This window comes from Musa acuminata, chromosome BXJ1-1 (genome assembly GCF_036884655.1).
Source record: "Musa acuminata AAA Group cultivar baxijiao chromosome BXJ1-1, Cavendish_Baxijiao_AAA, whole genome shotgun sequence".
NCBI classification, from domain to species: Eukaryota; Viridiplantae; Streptophyta; class Magnoliopsida; order Zingiberales; family Musaceae; genus Musa; species Musa acuminata.
The window spans coordinates 2,951,084-2,969,641 of record NC_088327.1 but is presented as its reverse complement, the minus strand read 5'-3'; the positions used below and the strand labels follow the sequence as shown (position 1 = coordinate 2,969,641).

At 37.6% G+C, this 18,558-nt stretch overlaps 1 protein-coding gene across 1 annotated transcript; it reads right to left on the bottom strand.

Moving 5' to 3' along the window:
* Nucleotides 1–2,416: 2,416 nt before the first annotated feature.
* On the bottom strand, nucleotides 2,417–9,789 carry LOC135607400 (protein ULTRAPETALA 1-like). Its single transcript, XM_065099216.1, has 3 exons — nucleotides 8,891–9,789; nucleotides 6,803–7,127; nucleotides 2,417–2,923 (listed from the first exon to the last, which is right to left on the bottom strand). Exons 1-3 carry the CDS (start codon nucleotides 9,096–9,098, stop codon nucleotides 2,749–2,751), a joined length of 708 nt encoding a protein of 235 aa, XP_064955288.1. The 5' UTR covers nucleotides 9,099–9,789; the 3' UTR covers nucleotides 2,417–2,748.
* Nucleotides 9,790–18,558: the final 8,769 nt, after the last annotated feature.

Here is an 18,558-nt window from a genome sequence, read left to right as displayed (position 1 = left end):
TGAGTTGTCTTCTGATCTTCTAAAATATTTCCACAAATATTTTGCTAAGGAGGCGACCCAATAACTTGGTAGCTCGACAACTTAGTAACTGACTTGACCTACCTTTTGAGCTTTGATCTTTATGGACAAGAGGGTGTTGGCCTGACATGACATTGATGGCTAGTTGATTTTATATTTCCTATCATTTGTCCTTCTTCGTCGAAGGCGTGTTTCGAAGTTTTTAGGGTTTGGAGTACGTCTTCTTGGTCTTTACGTCCTTTGAGCGTTTTTTACCTTGCACTTCTATAGCAAATTTTATCGGGTGTGGGTCGAGTTTTCGTACCTCATGTGCCTCAAGTACTTTTCTTAGTTTGATTTTTCGTTGTAGCATATTTCATCTTACGCAGGTTGAATTTGCACGACTCATGCATCTTGAGCACCTTTCTAACTCAATTTTTTGTTATAGCAGATTTCTTCTTATGCGGGTTGGAACGATTATGAATCGGATCCCCTAGAAAATATTTGTAGAATATTCCAGGAAGATCAAAAGGTAGTTCGGGATGGTTACGAATTGCCCCCTCTATAGGGTCTTCATAACCATGGGAATATTTCGGAAGATTAGATGACATTTCAGGTCGATTCTGAATCAGCTCCTGTACGAAATATTCGTAGGAATATTCCTAGAAGACTAGAAGGTAGTTCGAGTCGATTACAAACTGGTCCCCTATGGAATATTTGTAGGAACATTCCAGGAAGATCAAAAGGCAGTTTGAGAACGATTACAAACTGCTCTCTCTACAAGGTCTTCATAAGATATTCTCTCCTCCTTTGAAGTTAGTATAAAAATATTTCTTTGCCTTTAGAATGGGAGAGAGACAAAAGAGTTATGTGCAACCAAATACTAACTTAAACGTTAGAATGATCGGTTCAGAAAACCCCTCCCAACCTCAATCTTTGTGTAGGGACGAGATCGAAGAAACGTTGCCTTACCCCAAACGACACCTCGCACACGGATCAGGGCCTTGCCATACTGATACAAAAATCAATGACGTTTATCTCTAACACTTGCCAATTGTAGGTTTGTTCATAAAGAAACACAATAATGTAATTATTTGGCATACTCAAAACATGTTTCGATGCTTGAATGTAAAATACTTAGTAATTTTCACAATATTGATGGTGGTTGTAAATTATTGTCGTTATTATTCTTTAGTGGTTTTATGCTGTGTTAGATTAAAATTGCACATATTGTGTAGAAGGTATCATATCATAATTTAATCTCATTTCGGATTAACTAATAAGAGCTTGATGTACGTTCTAACATTAATTTGAGTGTTCTCATTTTGAATTAGTGATTCAGTAAATTATCCGATTGGATCGATAGGGTTAAACTTTATATGCATTTTGTAATAGTCTCTACCCCATTTTAGTTTTACATCGGAAATGTAAGAAGATTCAAATGGTCAATTCAGAAGCTGATGGGTGTAAGAAGCATGGTATGCCATACCGAATGGTACCACCCGATACGGACGGTACATACCGGTCCGACAGCATATCGGTACGCGGACCGCCTAGTACCGCATGGAACGTGCTACAATGCTATAGTGTCATACTGTAACAGTGTTACAGTGTTACAGTAAGAAAAAAAAATATATAAAACTATTTGGTACACCCTGATGTACTGCTCGGCATGCCTTGGTGTACCGCTCGATACGCCGGTACCGTACTGTATCGAGCCAACCTCGAAATATTGGTATGATACGATATTGCATACCTTGATAAGAACTGTTGTTAATTTGGATATAAACATCTTATAGGGCTTCACTCTAACTTGTGAATCTCATTCAAAGTCAACCATGACTATAAAGCACGATCAAAGTGTCAGCGTTGACCAACTTTTCGGTCGGGACAACATGAAGCCACTATGCTGAAAATTCATAATCTGACTCTAATTTCTCCTCTATTAGGGCTACCAGAAAAGCTTTTTTGAATTCACACCAAAGATTTCCCATTTGTTTCCTACATCCAAGTAAAAATCCTAATTCTTAATCTAATCAGGACTGTAATAGCCACTATGCATGTGTTTTCACTGGCTATTCTATTTTAGTCATAAGAGTTTGACAACCAATAGAACAATCTTGCAAAAGGCACATAATCTGTTTCTAGGTAAAAAAAAAAGAAGTAATTTTAATCTTTCTTTTCCAACTGGATGACTTTTTTCATACACTGAAAAAAGTGATTTAGAGGCCAAGAAACACTGAGCTCAACAATCTTAGTCAATAAAACAACATTTTCCTCTACAACTATTTAACCCTGAAGCAGTACCAAAAATGACAACACAAAGATATTGGCTCATATTGGAGACATGCTCATGCATGTTATAAATGACATGCCTAACAGAGAGCACATATGATGAGGAGCAAAGATCCTTTGAGAAAAATGTAATGGAAAGACGATAATATTAGATGCCTTTTGCAGTTCTCCAAATGATTTTGGCTACCCATGGCTTTCCCCATTTCATCTATCAGCAATGTTTTCTAAAGAAGAATAGGGAGAAGAAAAGGCCAATGGTGAGATTGGCAAAACATCTCTCAGCATCACCTGAAGGCTGAGGGAATGCAGTCGCCAAAAGTAAGAAAAAACTGAACCATGTGACTGAGGACTCAATTTTGCATGACAATAATTGAACCAAGAATGTCTCCTGATGGTGCCTTGATAGCGCTAGTCGTGGTGATCATTGCAGGGTAAATGATACTCCGTCGAATGAAGCTAGCTTTTTGAATTGTGAGTGAAATCAATGCAGGTCTGACAGCTGCAATCGGAGAAACGGCAAGTCTCGCATCCAAAACAGACGCATGTTGTACACCCTCTGCAGGACGGAGAACGTGAGCATCCCCTCAAGGCTTTACGACTTGCTCGCTCCTCTTCATCATCGCAGGTGACTCTGATATGTGGGATAAAATATATAATATGGTGTCAAAAATTATAGATTATGAAGGCTGAGGAACCTAAACAATAAGATCATAAACAAAAACATGTACTAGTACTGCTATCATATCACAAAAAGACAACCGTGTTTTTCCTAATAATATCATTTAGTTGGGATTCAAATCAGATATTTCAGAATTTTTTGAATATAGCAATTTATTAGCACATTTTTTGTGCTGAAAACCAACAAGTATCATACATTCCTTCTGCCAGTATCAGTGCTCATTTACACACACTAGGAAAAAAGACACTCAAGACCAGGTGCCCCAGAAGTCCACCGAAGAATTCGTCAGTCCAAGTACCTAATAAAGCATGGCACAGTGAAAAGCTTCTATAATCTTAAGCTATTATTGCCTTACTAGCATGCACTTACATGCAATATTACATTAGAAGGAGAATCAAATACTGAATTGGACTATTAAGTTCCAATCATTATTTATTGGTCCAACCGAGGATTAGTAATAAACCATTGCAATGTATGAGAATGTCATCTTTTGAGTTCTTTGAGGGACAATTTTTTTCATTTATTGAGCATCTCATTGGTAGTCAACATCAAAATAGCAAGGCCCACGAACCAACCCAAGCTCCACAGATTAGTACTTCTGCAGAGCTAAACAAGAGAATGACCAAGGAATTACTTTCCGTGGCATGCATCTACATGTTAGTTGGCACCTGATAGCAATGTTCGCCGTATCGAAGCATACCACTCGGTATGGGTGATACATACCGGTTCGACAGGAAATCGGTATAAGCGGTACATCGGTATGCCCCATTGTACCATGTGTCGGTACACTTGATATGACTCAATACGTACCATACCGACAACTAGTCAATACACCGGTACAGACTGATAAGGCAAACCATGCTTGACAGAACACTTGCCATCTAATGCCATGCTGACAAGTTTGACATGAGCATGCTAGTAGCAAAAAGAGGTAAAATAAAAAAATAGAGACAGAAACAGGAAACAAATAAAGAAGGGGCTTACATATTGCTTGTTGCTGGCCATGGAATCAATGGTGATACATGAAAATGCTTTAGTCATCATTTGGTCCTTTAGGAAATCATTTCTTTTTTCAAACTGTACATTGGTTATCAAATAAAAGGTAGCAGAACAACATGAAAAGTAGGAACTGCTTGTGGCAGTCCGAACACCAAAAGACTAGGCAAGAAAGCAAAATACCTTTTGGTTTCTGTTGCAAAAATTCACAGAATAAATGGTTAGTTTAATAGGTGTAAGTCAAGTCCCTGATAATATCATGTTCAATGTTAAAAAGTTATAACTGTTATCCAAATCTGACAAAAAAGAAAAATCGATATCTAGTTTGAACTTTGAAGCAATTTAAGAATCATAATTATTGTTAAGTAAATTGTGATAACATATGACCCCTTCTTATCTAGGTTTTCTCCAATTTGATATGGAAAAAATGTCTTCCAAGGTAGAACAAGAGAGACAATAGATGCTGATTATTTAACTAAGCCAAATTTACTACATGATGAATAAAATTAGTATCAACCCTTGAGCATGTATCAAGGACTTATCGTGATACCCAACTATAAGATACATTACCAGTCATACAGGTAGCCGGTAGGTTATGTCAATCAATTGTATGGGAGCTGAATAAGAAATTGTTAGTCACCACAAATTTTCATGGGTGCCATAGATGTTGGTGTAGGCCATTGTAGAAAATTGCTGAGAAAGAAATCTAACTTTGACATCATATGATAGGATCTAACCTTCTGTTATGGGTAAAATGACATGGACATCACCTTAGTGTCACGTGACTGCCACATCAGCATCACATGGCTGCCATCTCAGCATCGTATGATTAACACATCAACGCTATGTGGATGCTACCTCAGCATCATGTGGACAACAACACATCAACGCCACATGAATGACATATCGATGTCATGTGGACAATACCTCGACACCACAGGTGGTAAGAATATGCCTGATAGTGGTTGACACATGACCGACACCTTAGCAACTGCCCCTCGTAATTGACGTCGATCAGGTGAGTAATGGTCCATAGAGCCCACTATAAAAGGGCTCTTCAGGTACGTTCCCGGGCACTTTACCCAATGCTATTCAAGTCATTGGCCGACTCCTTCAAACCCAAGACTATTTTAAGCATCGAAGGGGCATTTGTCAAGAACGCTCTCGACACAGTTCTATAGGGTTCGACCTCTTCAGAGTCGGCAAGTTCAACCTTTTCGGATCGGTAGGGTTCGGAACCCTCGGGGTTAGACAAGTGTGGTGTCAATCGAGATTGAACTGTGACAGATGTGGAAGGAACCTCGGTTGGCTCAGAATATGCATCTAGATCAAAGAACCAAATTCTGTGCTAACACCTTCCTATCATGATTCTCTCTAATTAGAGAAATGGTCTCTCGAGATAATACAAGAGGAAAGAAAGAGACTTATCACTTCAAATTAATCTATTTTTATTGCATAACAACACCAATCAAGTTCTCAAACATGGCTGAATGGATTACAAACACTCACACATTTAGAACTAATTAGCCTTGGTAATCTCCCCACCCCTATGATCCTATATAATGATATCTCTCTCATATTCTCCAAAAATAATTCCTAATATCTAAACAACTTATATAACATACTATATCCATATTATGATTCTTAGGCACCAAAAAAACTTATAATTGATCTTTAGAGGCATTTTCTCACAACAACAATATAACAAAGAAAATAATCCACAAATAGATAAAATTAAAAATACTAAGGTGGGAACCTCATGAAGGTGGTTCAATGTCCCATCATTCCACAAGAACTCCCTGTCCATGTGTAAGGCAAATTCATCTTCGCAATGAAGATAGATAAGAGACATTGATACATTGTAGATGTTGTAGATCAATGCAAAAGTTATCACAGAAGATTATCTCACTCTAATACCAAATTACTGAATATTACTCTCCCAAGTTTGAAGAAAAGAGGGAAAAAAAACTAATTACTCTAAGGTAATCTAAATTTATTGAATAAAAAAATAAGTTAACTTCTCAAGCATGCCTAAGGGCTTACAATTGGCCACCTCTCAAAATCCCATCACAAGAAACCTTCAGAACACTTCATGTCCGGTATAAATCCAATAGCCAATCAATTTTCCAAACATAGACTATAAGAAAACTAGGTCACTTCCACCAAATAGATTCTGAATTACTTCCAGGAATTCTCTAATACATCAAATAAAAGTAGGGTTTTGTCAATGGCATACCTTAGTGTTGTCCTCTGATATCCCACTACTCTGCCTCTCTAATAAAATTTTTATAGAGCAAAAGAACTTACAAATAATTAGTGAAGAAAGAACTAACATAGAGAATGGAGACCAGTGTAGTCTTGTCACTCTGTATCTTCAGAAAATATTAATAATATTTAGAATAAATTCTATTTAGAGAATTTGTTCATTGGATCCAAAGAATTAGTCAAACTAAGGTCATCTAAAGAATAGAGATCACAGTATTATTGTTATTATGAATTTTCAAAAGAGACTAAAAATATATATAGAAATAATGAAACCAAAGGAAGATTCAGATCACTTAATTGAAAGATAGAAATTCATATGTGCAATATGGTTGCATATGCAAAAGCAGCTACATTCATATCCAGCAGAATGTCTATAATGCCAGCCATATTTACATGATGAACAGGCCAAGTACTATGAAATTTGTTTTATATATACTCTACTTAACATTCGGAAGCTTACTAGGTTTGACTAGTTCAATTGATTCTTCCAGTATGATCACCTTAGAAAGAACAATAAATCAAAGGCAAAAGACATATAGTAATCAAATAAAACCAAAGTCCAACTCTTACCTTTCAAATGTCGAATCAGAACATTTCCAATTTGGATTTCTCACAGCATCATGATACTTGCGGCATTCCTCTTTAGTGCGCAAGCGAAACCTACGCTCTTTGTTGCATCTTTTACAGTGGACAAATTCATCACGGTGACATGGTCTTCCATTAGGGCCCTTATGAGAGCCATTAGCAGCTTTTGATACCTGGTTGTAGTATTTAAGTAGAACAGTCTTTGAGAGTGGAACCTTGTCTCCTTTGACTATGACCCATACATTGCTTTTCCATTTCCTCGCAGTCTCCCTCCCAGAGTGCTTCTCAAAAGCAGCTGGTGTCAACTTATCTGACAAATTATAAAAATTCAGCCAACAGGCAAGTGACCAGTAACATCATTTTGTCACAGTGAGGACAGAAAAATCATAAAAAGTGCAATTCAGCATTAGCAAATTGAGATTCTAAAGTTGAGTTCTGCACATTTGATTTTTTTTCTTTTTTATGCAAAGGATAAATTTTACCTATAAAAAAGGGCTATAGTATTCACTGAAAGAAAGATAGTTTCTAATATAGACATCATCCAATCAGGGATTCCTTACTCGATCATAGGTATGTATTCTCCATGTTAAAAAATGGATATATCAAATGATAAATTGACAGAGTACATGCAAAGAGCTGTGACATATTCTTATGTGATACATTCTTCAACAATATTATTTTATTGGAAGAATCACATCCTCTTTTATAGGAGTGGCACTTTTTCTTGTAGTTCTCCAAGAGCCTTATCACATTGTTAGTCCTCCATCTAGCACGGTTATTGTGCAGAACTCGATTTCTCATCTAAATGGGGCAATACTTGGAAAAAAAGAAAAGTAAAGGGTGATGAGATAATATTTCCTGTTCACTACAATATTTTATAACTGCAACCCTTCTGTGCATGAAACAAGCAGAAATGGAGATCTCTAGGCGAGGCTTTTGTGATGTTCCAAACATAGTGGGGCTATTTTTGTTCCAATTATAATATGTACACCGTTCTTTGTGAAGAAAATAAAGGCATTTGAGTTACACACATTTAATGTCCTTCATTTCTTCATAACACAAAAAGATGTAGTATGAAAAAATAACTTTCAACAAAACAAAGACAAGTGAAAAATCATGAACGACCGGCAAAACATAAATTTGATAAATTCAAACCCAATTTCACTTATGATTTCAGATCGAAAAACTATATTTGTTACCATGCTAGTACAAGAATGGACTACAACTATAGATAATTCCTGTAGAATATATTCTGTTCACATCATATGGCATGTCTGAATTAGAGATAATACCAATGGCACAAACAAACTGCTGGCATCATCAATATAAGAAAAGGAAGCCGGCCCATAAATTTTACTGTTCCCACTAAAATATCTGATATTATAGTCACCAACAGATTTTAAAAAGAGCAGAGCTAAGCACCCATCATTCATTCAATCTTCTTGTCAAACCAAGACCAAAATTATAGCAGTAAGACCGGAACAATTCAGTCACTATTCCAAGAAGAACAGCAGTGAAGAACATTAGCTCAATGCTACAAAGGGACTTCCACTTAAGCTTCAGCAGAAGATAATGCAACCGAAGAATAAAGACCACGCAGCATATGTTAAGAGTGATCTGATCATTTATGTGCCAGCTAACTAAACAAACGAAAGTTTGAACCGACAAGCACAGGGCAAAGTGATCACATTGTGAAGGTTATGAATCCGGAAATGGTCATACACTGAATCAGAACACCCGAAATAGGCGGAAAAGAAATGTGCCAAGGCTTAAAGAAACCGCACTTGCATGCAAATGTGGACAAGCGTACACGAACAAGACAATAAACAAGTTGCATGGAGCAAAGAAAAAGACCATGTCAATGATGCGCACATGGATGATCCTTTTGCGAGATATTAAGCACAGTCCAGAATCAAACAACATGTGTGCATGAAGACGAGATGCTATTCCTAAAGAACCCATCATGACCAGAGACAATATCATGAGATCTAGCTCATTATCTTAGTCCGAGAGACATCATTCACGAAGCTTCGGAATCGTTCGAGAGCCGTCGAATCGAATGACCCGACTCACCTTCATGACAACCCGGCGTGCAATCGCAGCTGATCTCCAGATCACCGGAGGCGAAAACCCTAAGCCGCCCGACGGCGTCCCCGTACCGGTGGCTCGTGCACCCGCACATCACCTCGACGAAGTCGGTGCCCCTCTTCAACCCACTCATCTCGCACAATTCCTCGTCCGCGAACAAAGAGGTGGCATCTTGTCCCTCACCATCGGCCATCTGTCACTCCTTCGGTCGAGAAGACGCACCGAAACCTCACCAAAAGATCCCTCTTTTGACGCTAAAACCCCGAAAGAAATCCGAAGCGGCCTTTGGGCGCTTTGAGACGAAGAAGGTAACGAAAAGAATTACCGAGACGCAACCGGAGACCAAGAAAACTAGCTAAAGAACAAAAAGAAGACTTCTTTGAGGGTTCTGAGGCAAAGATCTAAGATCCAAGGGGGGAGGCAACGTCGAGAAGTCAAAGGAGGCGCTCGAGGGACCTGGAAATCTCGTCGAGAGTTGCTCACAGAAAAAGAGGCGGCGAGGGGAGGCAAGGGCGCCACCTTTCTGCGCCGGACAGCTACTGCCGCACGGCAAGAAGCGAGAACCTACAAGGATCCATCGAAAGGAGCCGCACAGCGCACGCCCCTCACCAGATAACCCGATGGGAAAAGGGATACGGCTCACCGCGGTCTCCTTTCCGCATAATATAGGCTCTTAGCATTCCCATTCGGGGCCCGAACTCCTCCCTCCCCTCTCCGCGACATGCTCCTCAGTCCGTAGAACCAAGTCCCCCCCATCACCTCCCTCAAGGCCTCCCCGGAGAGCAAGAACTCTGGACGAGACAGGGAGAGAGAGGGAGAGAGTCGTGTTTAATAACAAGGAGACCAGAGAGGAGGGAGGGACACTTCGGGAATCCCAAACAACTCTCATCTTGAGCTGGCATCGGCATCAGCATTCACCAGCGCTCTGCGGCTCGTGCATGACACGACATGAGAAAGAATATGTATATATACAAGATTTCATTCACTCACTCACAAGCGTACGTTTGGTTTGCAGAAAAGAGAGAGAGAGAGAGAGAGAGAGAGAGAGAGATGAAGAAGTCGCAAGAAAACAAAAGGGAAGAGCTCAATGAAAGGGTGTTCATCTTTTTCCCTACCATTTCCATGAATGGACCCCTGCTGTTGCTGGTGCCTTTCTCCAAATACCAAGCTTGGATTTTGGGCCACAGTAAAAGTAGTTGGCTTTATTCCTCTCAGGCACCACCCTATGGCCTATTGGAGCAGCAGCATCTCATGCGACTACTACTCCTCTCCTCTCCCCTCCTCCACTGGTCCAAGCCATTCATCCTGTTCACCCTTCCTCTGGTGGTGGCCACTTCTCATCGAGGGCATGTTGATCTCTCTCAGCCTATCTACTATCTGGAGATGGATTGTGTTTGGAACAAGATAGAGAAAATGCAGCACTTTGCAATGGAGCTTTCTATATGATTTGAAGGGAAAGGTATCATTGCTTAATTTCAGTACAATAATCATCATGAGAATATTCCCAAATCATTAGCATGAAAGCAGTAAAGTTGATTTGTGGGTGCGGTGCGAACCAAATGCTCATCATGCCCACATAGCATGGGTTGACCAGGCATGCTAATATAGCTATTATTTGACTTTTCATTGCCCTAATAGTGAAAGGTACTGTTTACTGCATGTTGACAATTGGTCAGAACTTCCCAGGCCACAGTGCACCACTTGCCAATCACTTACAGATATCATTAAGCATAGCAACAGGTCTCCTTAGGACACTGTTCAAGTCAGTAAATCTGCAGTGCTGACAAAGAGTTCATTTTACTAACAAATGTGTGGTAAAATATGTCACATGCATGCAGTCAGTGCAATGGGTCTTCTCCATACTCCAGTTTGGCTTCCATACTATGTACCATTGATGCAATGCGATTGCCTCAAAAAAAAGTAGTTCACATGACCATCCAAGAAAGATTCTCCAGTTTGGCTTCCATACTATGTACCATTGATGCAATGTGATTGTCTCAAAAAAGTAGTTCACATGACCATCCAAGAATGGACAATCATGCTTCTTTTAAGTGCATCAATTGGTAGAATAATTGCATATATTTAGTATGGTTTTGATCTGAATAATTGAATCTTGTAGGTAGGTCAACCTAACCTACTCACCCATGTGGAGGAAGCAATAAATTTCTCCTTCTTTTTCCAAAATCCAATGTTCTAATGTGATTGTGAGTCACCAGTGTTGAAATAGAAAATGAGGACAATATAATGAAACAAAGCATAATCCAATTGAATAGCATTTCTTAAAACTGTAAATAACATATTTTTGACTGACAGACAATTCTACTTCACATCAGTGACCATAAAGTATTGTCTTGGCTCGTTGATTGACAATTGACCTAAGAATTATAAATCTTGAATGTTAGGTGCATGCTAGCTTCGGGTACATCCTCCTTACATCATGGCATTCATTATATCTTCTGCTACATTCCAACTTAAATAATTGTTCATGTGGCTTCAGATGTCCCATTCACTTTGGATTGCAAGTTGTTCTCATGGGATAGCCATTGAGGACATATCAATAAACATATGCTCAAGACATTTTCTCAGCTGTCCTAATAATTAAAAGTTAACCATCGAGTGTGAATGTTAGTGACAACCATTGGATTGCTTTACATGACTTGAAAACAACTTATTTATCTATATGAGTAGGACTGTATAACATTGATCCTCCCTATACCATTTCTAATAAGCAAAGGGGGATGCACATTCTTGATGTTGATTGCAAAAAACATTTTCGAGAAATAGAAAATAAATTAAATGTGACTTATGACAAGCTTGAACATGAGAGATGAAAACATACCCACTGATTTAGCTGGCTCTGGCTCTCCCGATCTTCAAGATAAAAAATAAGGAGCAAGACTTAGTCTTTTGAGTCTTTGGCACTTTCCAAACAAAGGCTGCATGAGATCAATTACAGCATGGGAATGCATTCTTTCCCTAACACGTGATTGAGTCGATGAGAAAGGCAGGAGTGTTGTCTGCTGGGAGACTTGAAAGTAGAAAGAGCCATCTGATTCTGACTTCATAGCAGTCTAACAATGGCAGCCAGCCCTCATGCGCAGCTGTGCCACACCATCCATAGTCAAGACAAGAAGAGCTCCTCATGCCGCTGATGTAGTTCAATGCACCAAGTGGCATGCATAAAATAATGACCAAAGTACATGGAGCCATTCATCAACAAAGGCTTTGGACATAGCATTGCTATAGGCTGAGGACCCCCAAATATGCTCTTCTTGGGGAGTGATGACTAGTTATTTAGAGACTGGACCCATGAGTCGACGACTGGTGACCAAAAATGTTTCATGGGCAAAAATAATTAACCAAGATAAACGGAAATCCAATTCTTTTTTCCTCCATTAGAAGCCATGAAAACATCACGAATAGTCAACCATGTAACTTCGCTAAAACAATGATGTAAAAATTACTTCACAAGAAATTCCAAAGTAATGATCGGTCCGTTTTTATAGACATTTCTCTTTATGAGATGATGCTGGAATATATCTGGCTCATAATGTATCGGATAAAAAATAGCACTTCGAGATCTTAAAAAGCTACTGGTCAAGGTCACTTTAGAGATTTTACTGGAACAGTGTTTTAACACTAGGAGTTGGGCATAGCACAAGAAGAGTAATGCTTACATCATTACAATTCCACTAGAAAGAGATGACAGAAATAGTGTGCTAATTAATCATTATAGGCAGCCTAAAAGGTACGCAGCAAAACTGTCAATATATGAGAGAGAGAGAAGTCTTGGAGCATATCCCAATCGCGAGCATCACATGTGACCTAAACCAGTGATTGACTTCCACTACCACAACGAACCTCTTATTGCACGACAATTATCATCTCTCCGGCTGCAACAAATAATTAATAATTATGCATAATATGATGAAATTTTTTGCATGAAGCAGTCTGACTTCATAAGATTGAGATTGAGGATCGCAAAGCACAAGATGATAGTTGACAATGGCTGTGAATTTGTTGGAGCAGATTCACTGATATATATGTTTCTTACACTTCTAGAATGAAAATTATAAAAGAAAATCATTTTTGAAGATAACAAATAACAAAAAATGTTTGATAAACATAAGCCAAAAAAGAAAAGGAACAAGTGATCTTCAATCATTTTTCAACTTGTAGGTATCAAATATTTAGCAATTTTCAAGATCTTGGTCAATGACCTAAGTAAAATTGTCGTAGAAGATAATAATGTAATACATAATGGCTTCAGCAAAAATGAATAACTTACTACAAAGAAGAAAAGGAGCAAAAATGAATAACTTACTACAAAGAAGAAAAGGAAAAATATTATGACCTAATTACTAATTTATTTCATCCAGTACATCTCATGAAATGTGATCCTAGATACAACGAATATAGGTGGCAGGCTTTCTAAAACATGCATTATAATGAAACTTGTCACGTACTGTCTTGTTTAGACCATCCACGAGCTAATTATAGATTATCACCTGTAGTTACCTACATTTAGAATTCAGATTTCTACATTTTAAAAAGTTACACTGACATTCCTATGATTATAAAAATGAAACATCTAGGCTCATTTACCCTAACGTTATCGGTTTTACTAATAAAAACACGAAAACAAAAAATAAAAAAAATAATTTTAACGTTCCAGTTGATGGTGGTGAACGGTGTCGATGGTGGCGGACGACTGTGCCATTTGGGGCACGGGTGGCTGTTATGAATGAGAATCTTGCCACCACTCTCCTTATCCACAACAGTCACCCATAGCCTCTAGCGGCACCATCGTCTGTAACCACCAATACCATCTACCACCACCAACTAAAATATTAAAATTACCTTTTTGCCCTTTGTTTTTGTATTTTTATTAGTAAAACCGATGTCGTTATGGTACATAGATCCAGATGTTTCACTTTCATAATTATAGGAATGCTAATGTAACTTTTTAAAGTATAGAGATCGAGATGTTAAATGTAACTAACTACATGAGGTAATGTGTAATTAGCCCACCATCCACTACTATATGATAAGTTATAATTCAAATAATTAGTTACTATGTCCATTCTAACAAATGCTACAATGAAATGCTGCATGGATAAATTATAAAACATATTTTCATGGGAATTAGAAACCTAGCCTTCAAGAATCCAAACATTTCAGGGTACATGATGGTGGGGTAGATAATTATATACTGTTACTTGATGACCTTGACATCCATAGTTACGGAGACAATACATTTTCTCATAATATAGTGAGAGAATGTCCGAGGGAAAAATTGGTGAAAGGGCCAAGGGTTGTTGAGAAAAGAAATGAAAAATAGGAAGGATGAAATGAAACAAACATGGTAAGCTTACGTAACTTAAGAGACAAAAAGGTGCAATGACCAGAATCATATTGCATAGACATGGTGTTCCTGGCAACAGATGAAAGAGTAGGATGAAAGCAGAGGAATAAGAAGCCTTATCTCTAAAGATATGAGATGACATATCACATATGGAAAGTTGAAAACATTAGAAAGTTTAGTTATCAAACAAATTATTTGATTGATATAGGAAGGACTATTCTAGATATTTTTATAAATTGAGCAATCAGGTGTGAAGGCGATAGTTTTTATCTCTTGTTGTTGAAGTTGTTCAGCCAATGTATTAATCAGGTGAGAAGTAATCTCATCCCCGAATATGAAGTAAATAGTTTGTTCCATTCCAGCCATTAGAGAATGGTGCTAGCAATACTTAGCAATTGGAAAAGCATCCTAAGAATCAGGCAGTGGTACTTCTCATGATTAAATGAGTCACTTATTTTCAGAAATTTTATTAGTAGGATATTCTACTATGATTCTTGGATTCAGGAGCACTCCAACCTACATTGATTGGACAATTTGCCCAACAAAAATCCTTCCCATGTGCACTGGGTGGGATGGTTGGAGGGCGATAAAGGAGCATCCTCTTCTTCCAAGAATCAAAACTTTACTCTGGAAACTCCAATGAAAAAGACTTTCCACTTCCCCAATGGACATCAAATTTTTCCAACAATTATATAGGCCCTTAACCGATCTATAAGGCTGATCAAGATACACTTGTGCATATCTTCTTTCAATACCCTTTGGCAAACAGATATTGAACCTTATCAAAACAAAACTGTTATACAATTTTCATCTCTTTGATTTATGGAGTGATGGTGATTAGTTAAAAGATAGAAGAACTTGAAAAAGCCTCTGCTACCTCCTTAAGAACCCTCATTGCCAATAGCCTTTGGCTTCTCTGTAACAATAGGAATGACAACCTCTATCACAAAAACCAAATCCAATGTCGCTCTATTTGGTTTAAGGCCATTGCTTTAACCAATGAGAGTTCTATGCCCCCTAACAGATTTGAGGGTCTCCAGCAACACAAGTCTGCTTCCCTCCCCCCTCCCACTAGTCCTCCTGGTGCTTCGTACATAATATACTGTGATGGATCTTTTACTAAAAGTGATATGAAATCAGATGCTGGATTTATCTTATGTCAGTGGCCAAATCCTTTGTGGAGGATGCTAAAGTCACAAATCGCATGACCCACTGCAAGAAGAATGCAATGCTGGACCCTGAAGCATGTGTTCCCGAAGATCCAAGAAGAAAATTTGACCAATATCTGGGTCAAATTGGACTCACTCACAATGGTAAACATGCTAACTAATGGCAACAATATGCCCTAATGTTTTAAGGAATGTTTACAATGACATTCTGTTCATACCTAATCTTGTAAAGGTCCTCAAGTGGACCCCCATACCTAGAAACACAAACACTAAAGCTCTTCTTCTGGCTAATTTTGCTAGAGTTCACAACTATGATGTTTTTCAGAGAGGTAATTCACCTCCTGAGAATCAATATGCTTTGCTTTCAAATTAATATAATTTTCTCCTTTGTTAAAAAAATCCTTTGAAAAAAATGAAATGATGTAATACTCTATTACTTTGTTTTTATTGCTTAGCTAATAATTTTTTATTCAAGATATCCTGCGTTCTTATCTTTATATAATAAAAAAATTATTCTCCACTAGAAGATTCATAGACGAGCATTTTTCTCAAATTAAAAATAAAAACCGTAACTAAACTCGTATTGAAGATGTAAAATTTGCTTTTAGTTTTGTGCTCACGAAATGCCTTTTTGATTTCAGATTTTTGAAGTGATATCTCAGTGGTGATTAGCAAGCATACTTCAAAACTAGCAGAAAAAATGTATATATACTGATTTTTTTTTTCACTTCTAGAAATGGATGCCAAATGCACCTAAGACATTAAGGGATGACAAAGTTGAAAAAATTGGTCATATCTGCAGTATTAAGAAGGCATCAATCAAACTAATTTCAAGCTAATAGCTTCCAGCTCACTTCAGTAGCATAATAATTAAAATCAAATAATACAACTAAGACTTAAATATTTATAGCTATACTGCATTTACCCACCTTCACAGAGAAAGGCTTGCAAAAAGAAGCTCCAATTCCTCATCCTGAGAGACACTCCTCTGCAAAGAAGAGAGAGCACAATGGGAAAATGAAAGTAAGTGTAAGATATAGGAAGGAGATGCTATAAAATTAAGTCCAAACTCTACAAATACGTAACTTCTAATTTTGCACAGTGAACAACAGTAGAATTCTAATCAGCCATCATTAGACATGGATGGGCAACCTCCTACGAGCAGCACATTCATCATTGCATATTGGTGGCTGATGTAACAGAAAGCCAAAGCTCTATGAAATTTATCTTGTTGGCAAAATAACCAAAACTCATGTAAAGTTTGTCTAGCATCTTTCTTCATCTTATTAATTCTGGTTTCAGGTATGAAACACATCGAAACTTATCTTTAAATTTTTCTTCATAAATGAATCGCATAGCGTTCTGGTCAAAATTCTAATATTAAGGGGTCTGTTAACAGTTTGGAGATATTACGATTTTAGTTACTGCTCTTAAAAGTTCCAATATCCCAAACCAATACTCACAAGATTATGCAATAAGATGACTACTTTATCTACTTCAGCAATATGACATATAATACACATCTAAAAGTCAAATATGAGAATACATAATAATAGTCAATCTAAATAATTTTCCTCTAAAAAATATACAAATAATAAAATTTCAAAAAATAGAGTTTATCTTGTAACCTGAACAGACAAAAGATGCAGAAGTTTGTTCAGCACTCGCATGCGATGTACTGCATAGCTGCTATTAGACGGCAGTTGGTTAACTCTAGTAATCTCTGCCTGAACTGCAGCTCTCTTCTCCTCACATCCTGTTCCACCCTTTATGCTTGCCCCATAAGAGTTACTGATGCCATCTTTGCTGTGATTAAGGTTGTTTGAAGCCTTGAGATGTTCCATCTGGCCCTATTCAAGGAATCTGCATGGACACAAATATAATTAACAACTTGACCATTGAAACACAGCCAAAAAGAGTAATACTACAAGCAAATTAAGCATGTAAAGAATCTTATATAAATAAGAGCTTATAGTGATGTACTTGACTCACTTATTAAATTACACAAAAATAATTTTCCGATGATGGTGTGCTTGACTCATTTATTTTAGGTTGAGGGTTCGAATTATCATCATATAAATTTTATGACCCAAATAATTAGTCTGATGGTGGTGTACTTGATGCACTTATCTTAGATCGACGGTTCAAATCCCCATCCTACAATAATTACATCTTAACAACTAGTCTAGTGGTGGTGTATCTGATTACCTATTCTAGGTTGAGGTATTCAATTCTCAATAAATTTTTACAACTAAATCATTGTTGGTGATGAAGCTGACTCACCTTAAGTTGAGGTTCGAATCATCATCCTACAAATTCTTAAAAAGGTGTAAATTAGCTAAGTTGGTAAAAACCTTGATGCTGATACCAAGGGATCATATCCCGTCTTCACCACTTACCACTTGCGAAAAAAAGATAGATTGTTTATCTCCAAAGGGGTTAACAACAATAAATGAATAAATAGAGGGAATCTCAAGATGGAATCAACCTTGTCGACTGCATTTGCAAAAGAGCAGACAAACAATTTGGTGCTTTCCTCATAACTTCCAAGCCAAAACAATGGTTCCATGATATTTATAAAAGAAGAAAATGAAGGATAACAAATTAAGGCTTTCATGGATTTCTCCTCTCCCATGAACCATGTATTAATTAAACTCCTTTCCAATACCAAAGTTCTGCTGCCCTCCAACACATTAAATATATATATTCACAAACAAATAAATACAGAAACAGAAGGGAAATAACTTATAAAGCCAGCCAATGAGTTAGCCGTGACCTCCTCTTATTACAGATGCAATACTATTAGATATCAAAGGTCAACAATTCCTAAATCTACTCAAACACTGCCCCATTCTTCGCCCTCCCTTTTCCTATAACGGGTAATTCCCCCATATTGTTATCGTTCTTGACCTTCTATACGGAAAAATAATAGGAATTGATAGACAACAGTTTCGAGCGAGACAAGCCTCCGAAACATCCTTGATTTTAACTGTATCATCTAACTAAAATTCTAATCAGCCAAGAAAGAAGGAAAAACTTTCTAATCCTATCATGATTTCACCAAGAAAACCAACTGACTCATTATTTCGATGGTTCACCAAACGTTTCTACCATTCAAA

Coding starts and splice junctions, on each gene's coding strand:
- LOC135607400 (XM_065099216.1), bottom strand. CDS start 9,098: ATGGCCGATGGTGAGGGACAAGATGCCACCTCTTTGTTCGCGGACGAG. Junction 7,128..8,890: donor CACGCCGGGTTGTCATGAAG/GTGAGTCGGGTC, acceptor ATAATTTGTCAG/ATAAGTTGACACCAGCTGCT. Junction 2,924..6,802: donor TCTGATTCGACATTTGAAAG/GTAAGAGTTGGA, acceptor CCCACATATCAG/AGTCACCTGCGATGATGAAG.